General features: G+C 30.9%; 3 protein-coding genes across 3 annotated transcripts in view; 2 read left to right on the plus strand and 1 right to left on the minus strand.

Annotated features, from left to right (window-relative positions):
- LOC105195869 overlaps positions 1 to 6,008 on the plus strand; it is an 88,922-nt gene that overhangs the window by 8,059 nt on the left and 74,855 nt on the right. The window lies entirely within an intron of this gene.
- LOC105195862 lies at positions 221 to 3,398 on the plus strand. Its single transcript, XM_039452073.1, has 4 exons — positions 221 to 762; positions 872 to 1,144; positions 1,804 to 2,019; positions 2,209 to 3,398. The coding sequence occupies exons 1-4, from the start codon at positions 502 to 504 to the stop codon at positions 2,632 to 2,634; spliced, it is 1,176 nt and encodes a 391-aa protein (XP_039308007.1). The 5' UTR covers positions 221 to 501; the 3' UTR covers positions 2,635 to 3,398.
- Positions 3,188 to 4,666, minus strand: LOC105195861 (ADP-ribose pyrophosphatase, mitochondrial). The gene is made up of 2 exons (XM_011161478.3): positions 4,312 to 4,666; positions 3,188 to 4,105 (listed from the first exon to the last, which is right to left on the minus strand). The coding sequence occupies exons 1-2, from the start codon at positions 4,535 to 4,537 to the stop codon at positions 3,471 to 3,473; spliced, it is 861 nt and encodes a 286-aa protein (XP_011159780.1). The 5' UTR covers positions 4,538 to 4,666; the 3' UTR covers positions 3,188 to 3,470.

The raw sequence follows: 6,008 nt of genomic DNA on the forward strand, positions 1-6,008 counted from the left end.
GTTTGTTCGAGTTGCTTGAAATCCCCAAAAATTTTTGCACTCAAGAGGCTTGTTTTCTATTCCTGCACTAGACTGCACTGGAACGTTCCTTCTTGCTTTCGCTAACTTTGAAACATCTATCTATTTCATTTTAAGTGTACACTTATTTAGAGAGTTCAGGAACAGAAAACAAACGGAAGATGAGATAAATATATATTCGACCGTGAAAAAGAGAGAGACGACGAAGAAATTAATTCAAAAAGGGCAGCAACACGAACAGGCCTAAGGATAAAATGTTACTGGAAACATTCGGATGATGTTCTCCCGAACGCAATCTAGAGCAGTTTAGTATTAAAAGCATGTCACTCCGTTTTCTGTTACAAATTTATACATGACTTCAGTGCATACACTTCAATATAGATGTAACTCCGTATTGGAGGTATTTCTTTATACCTTAATTTTATACAATTATAATAGCTATTCGTAAAGTACATTATCTTTACAATACATAAGAAGGAAAACATGTGGAAAGTTGTATTTCGTGGAATCCGAGAAACATTAGAGAGACGTGTTTGTCGCACCAACGTTTATTCGCAGTCGTCGCAGGATAATGCGAAAAATGAAGTCAAAACAAGCTTGACATGCCAACAGAAATTGCTTCCACCAGTTGTTATAACTTGTGATAAAGGTTTTTGTGGATCGGCTAAAAACGCCGGTGCTAAAAGCAACAGACATGGTTCTGATTGGAATACCAAGCATAATTGGTCAGAGGCTGTTGGCTGGGTAAATATGTTTTCTACAACAAGATCTATTGTAATGTTATGCAACACTTCTTGGTAATATAAAAAAAATCTTTATCGCTAATATGTGACTTATATTTATATTTTATCAGTCCAGTATACTGGCAGCTGGATGGGTCGTATGCCAAACTCTTTGCCTTCGCAAAAGAGTCTTTGACAAAGATAGCAATGAGACCTTGAAAAACAAATTATATGATCGCTTTGGAGTTTCATCTATACTTATGCAATTGTTAAACTTGCAACCAAGAAAAATCCTACCTGTTACCAATTGTATTGGTACTAGTAAGAATAACTCAAAAAATCTGCAGGATTCAGATTCACAATGGACTTCAGAGAAGTCATTTGGTCCTATCACCCTTGAAGAGGTGAGGATGTTATTTTGCAGACATTATACTTTGTAATGATACATAAACAAACATTCAATGAAGGTGAAAAACAATCTTCTTAAGCTGTTAAAAAAGATAATATAGCCTATATTTCTTCTAAATAAATTTTTCATATATATGTATGAAAAATAACTGTATATAATATACATGAAATAATTTTTAATATACTTTGTGTAAGAATTATATGCATATGTATATCTCATCAAATGTCTTTATCTTGATTCTATAGTTATTAAATAATAAATATATGGAATGCATTTTTCGCTTATTCTGACAAATTCAAAAATATTTTCTTTTCAACAAAAATTTATTTTGGTATGTATTGTACTTATCAGAATATTATCTTTATAATCCATGTAGATAGTAAATGTGTTCACGTGAATCATAATCAAATAAAATTTATTTTTTTATCTTTTGTGACCAAGATATATTTTTGGAGTTGAATTTTTTAATGTATTATTTAGTACATTTCCAAAAATTGTAGAATAAATTGAAGACTTGTACATCTATCTCTGCTACTTCTTTCTTTTTAACATTTTTTTTTTAATTTCTTCCTTAAAAAATTGTTTTATTTCCTGGGTGCATAGAGAGGCCAGTGTAGAGAATTTCATATTTTTATAGATTTTCTATATCTTTAGGCATTTAGAGAAGCTGCCGATGAATTTAAAAAGACCCATAAAATAGTGGTAGGAGAATACGAACTTCGTTATGGTATTAAAGCATTAGAGGAAAAACGTTATGAAGATGCTTTAATGCATTTTTCCGCGGGCGCTAAATTATCATCTCCCGGAAGCATGTTCAATTTAGGTCTATGTTACGAATTAGGCATTGGGACTTTGACAGATCACGCAAAGGTATATAATGTTAAGATAATATTTAAAAGTGTGAAAAACAGTTTTTAAATATATTTTATTTAACCACGGATCTTTTTTCGATCTCTGCACGAGGATAAAAAAGATAATCGACATTTATATGGAATTACGGGTTACTTAAAAATGCGAAAAATATATATAAAAATATATAAAAATATATTTTTCCTTCAGGCTGCAAAATGTTACACTGATGCCGCCACCCATGATCATGCCGATGCGTTATATAATTTGGGAGTTTTCCATGCCCAAGGAAAGGGCGGTTTAAAAATTGATATCGATACCGCGCGCAATTGTTTCATCAGAGCAGCAAGATTGGGTCAGGTACAAGCGCAACATGCACTTGATTTAGAAAAAGCTGAAATTCAGTCGAAGAAAAATATTTCTACTGTACCAAAAACAAATCTAAAAAATTCAGGTTTAAAGAGCGATGAAAATGATACACGCATTAAATTAAGCGATCTCATGTTATACGCAAACATTGACAATACTTTCAGTACAATCAAAAAATCCAATCAAATATTTTTAGAATTTCTCGGCATGAAACAACCTAGTCCAGCACCCATTCTGATAACTACTAGCGATCATGTACCATTTTAAAAAGTATAGAAATACTTTTGTTACCTCAGTGTAAGATCAAACGGAATTATGTTGATATAAATGATACTAATTCCTACACGTATTATTTTATACCATTGCCATGTTTTATTTTTTTTTTTTATTCGCGTGTTTTTACAGAAATATGTATTATTAGCATGCGATATCAGTACAAATATTTGCTCAATTGAAAGCATTATTTAGAATTCTGCAGTAAATTTGTTTCACATTTTCTTGTATTATTTTCATCTTTTACTTGCAAAGAAGCGTTATTATTTTACGCCCACCGCGTAAAGATTTTTTTAAAAATTAACATACATAATTTTACTACGTGAATATATATAAATATATACATACAGTATATTGATGTGATTTTTTAATTACTTTATATTTATATATAATGTAACTTAATTCACGTTTTGACTGTGATGCGTAATTAAAACGATTAAAATATATAAATATATGTAATACGGGACAATTGAAATTTGAAGATTGAATGTTGTGTGTGTCTTCACAACTTCCTAAGAAAGGTAGTAGTATAACATATGATAGATCATAATCGATATTTTTGTTAGATATATGTGTTTCGTCGATTCTTACATTGGAAAATCTCATTTTACATCTGAAAATATGTATTAGGCTTAAGATTTTGTAGCATAGTTTGACAGAAACGAAAGTAATGATGATTTTATCAATTTATGTTTGTGCTCTGCGCAGTGCCGAAAGTATATATAGTATACAATATAATACAAAAATATTTTTTTTAATTATACAGTATTTTTAATAATTATCCTTCTCCCAGACGAAATCGCTCTGTAATTGTGATTGTAAACTATCCTTCACCAGTGTGCATTGCGTTGCAGTACAGTTTTTTTAACGAATTCACTGTGATTGGCATATAAATTTATGTCTTTATTTATGTCCATCCACCTTACGTTGCGTGCATCGTCTCCAGCTTTCAGTGCAAGTTTTCCAACAACATTATTATCTTCATCGTGAAAATTTATAGCCACTGTCTCTATCCAAGCATGATCTGTATTTCGTGGATCATCCACATATCCCTTGTAAATTTCATTGCCTTTCGTAAAAAACTCCTTTATAGAATTTTGGAGGCTCTTCCTTTCAGCATCATCCATTTCCAAAAAGTTCAGTGCTTCCTCCATAAATTCTCTCATTAAAGTGGTAGAAACCGTCTCGTTCGCATCAACCATACCTCCTGGTATGGCCCATTCTCCGGAATCCCGCCTTTGTATCGCAACAAACTGTAATACAGGTTTTTCCGTGTGCTTGTCCACTTCCACAGATCCCATAGTATTGCGTTTCCATCGTGTAACGATAGGATCGGCAGCGTGATTTGGTCCCCATCGACCGAGAAGTCCTCGTCCAACGATACCGGTTCGTCCTACAGGGTTTAAGGGATAGCCATCCTCGTTCACGACATAGTCACCCGTAAAACTCTTTCGATTCACTTTATCTGTCAAAAAATTATATTTTAAACATAGACGCAGTAACACCATGTCTCGCATGCGCAATATTGCGCTCTAATCTCTCGTCCAAGTATTTATATTAACCTAACCCTAAGAAACGTCTGACTTCCATTTATTTTTCTTCCGTCAATTTTTTAGTCCGTGACAATTATTCTGAATTTATCAATTAGTCGAGTAGAAAAAGGATAGTTACCATCCACCGCATTCCATTTTGGTTTAAAGGTGGGTTCGTTGATTTCTGGATCGGCCCAGGGTTTACCTTTAACAACAGTAGCGGTGTATGCGACTGGTTTGTATTCGGGATAATCGATGGTCCATGGTACTTTTTCCTCCGATACTACAAATCTCTTTACGCTACTGGACGGATATAAACCCTGCCGACACTTTTGGTGAAACATTCTCGCACATCTAACATTCATTTAATTATTCCTTTCAAAAAGGGAAAACAACAATATAACTCTTGGTTACCTACCTCCAGTGACGTAAATAACGTTCCGTAGGCCTTGCGTATCGCACATTTTTTTCTCTAAATTCCAGATAAAGAAATTCAAAACAGTAAAAAGCAAGATATTAAATTTATTTATCGTAATTATGTTATAGTGTGTCATGAATATGCATTAGGGATCAAATAGGATGCAAGAAAAAATCTGAAATATTTATATATCAATTTAAATGTATATTTTTCACTTAAAAAGTGTAGCAGACTATTAAATCTTCGAGTTATAGCATTGTATCATTTGATTGTCGGTATAGTACTTTTACATAATCTTTTAAATTAAATGAAGCGCATATTTATTTAAATATGTGCGGCGTTATTAAAATATAATAAGAATGATGTCGATTTTGCTATAATACTCTTATTACGTAAAATAAGTCTCAACTTAAAACGCATATGGACCTTTCATAAAATAGTAAGAAATCTTATTCCATTTAATCCTTGGCATGTGTATGGCATGATATCAAAATATGAATCTCACGCATTAAAGTAACAGCACAATTATATGTTATATTTACAAATATTGGTTCTTTTCCCTCTCCAGTTTTCGAACGCATACAAAATTTTATAAAGTTTTTTTTATTACAATTCGTTTTAATTCTGTAACTTTTCACAAATCTTCTTGTATTTATACGCTGGAAGACTAGATTAGAAATATTTATAAAATTTAACAAACCCTAATAACACTTATCTCTACTTAGGTTGGTAAAAGTCCATTTATAATTAATCTGGATGGTAATGAATAATACTTGCGCATGATGTACATTAATGCCCATTCCTTCAAATAATTTGATTAATATTCAGTGCTTGAAGTGATATTATCAATATACAACAATTATTTATATATATTTTTCTATGAAACATTTTTACCGGGTAGGAAACTGTCGAAAATAAGATTTATATCTTTAACGCACAAAATAATATAAAATATATTATTATTTATTTATAAAACATTTATTTTTTATTTCAATAACATTTTCGAAACTTCTGTTAACATTTTGTAATAATTTGTATTTATTTCTTTTATCAAAAATATACTATTCTATTTAAATACTTTTTCAAATTATGAATTTTGTACTTTTGTTAGTCAAAATATAAAAATTAAATTGTTCAATTAAAAAAAAATATTATTACGCAACACCAAAAATCATTTTATATTATACGCACTTCAAATACTGAAATAGTTGATATAATTTTTTATGTATCTTGTATTTACCAGATTCATTATTTTGCTGCGAAATACAGATGAATCATAAGTTCTGTAAAATTAATTTTATATCTTAATTTCTAAATCAAAATAAACATGATGATTTATGATATTTATGATTTCTTTGTAAAGTTCTTTCACTATTGCGGATAAGCGTATGGCATTCTTGAAAAAAATTACTCCGGGT

This window comes from Solenopsis invicta, chromosome 7 (assembly GCF_016802725.1).
Source record: "Solenopsis invicta isolate M01_SB chromosome 7, UNIL_Sinv_3.0, whole genome shotgun sequence".
Lineage (NCBI taxonomy): Eukaryota > Metazoa > Arthropoda > Insecta > Hymenoptera > Formicidae > Solenopsis > Solenopsis invicta.

Coding starts and splice junctions, on each gene's coding strand:
- LOC105195862 (XM_039452073.1), top strand. CDS start 502: ATGTGGAAAGTTGTATTTCGTGGAATCCGAGAAACATTAGAGAGACGT. Junction 763..871: donor GGTCAGAGGCTGTTGGCTGG/GTAAATATGTTT, acceptor ATATTTTATCAG/TCCAGTATACTGGCAGCTGG. Junction 2,020..2,208: donor CTTTGACAGATCACGCAAAG/GTATATAATGTT, acceptor TTTTTCCTTCAG/GCTGCAAAATGTTACACTGA.
- LOC105195861 (XM_011161478.3), bottom strand. CDS start 4,537: ATGAATGTTAGATGTGCGAGAATGTTTCACCAAAAGTGTCGGCAGGGT. Junction 4,106..4,311: donor AAAATGGAATGCGGTGGATG/GTAACTATCCTT, acceptor ATTTTTTGACAG/ATAAAGTGAATCGAAAGAGT.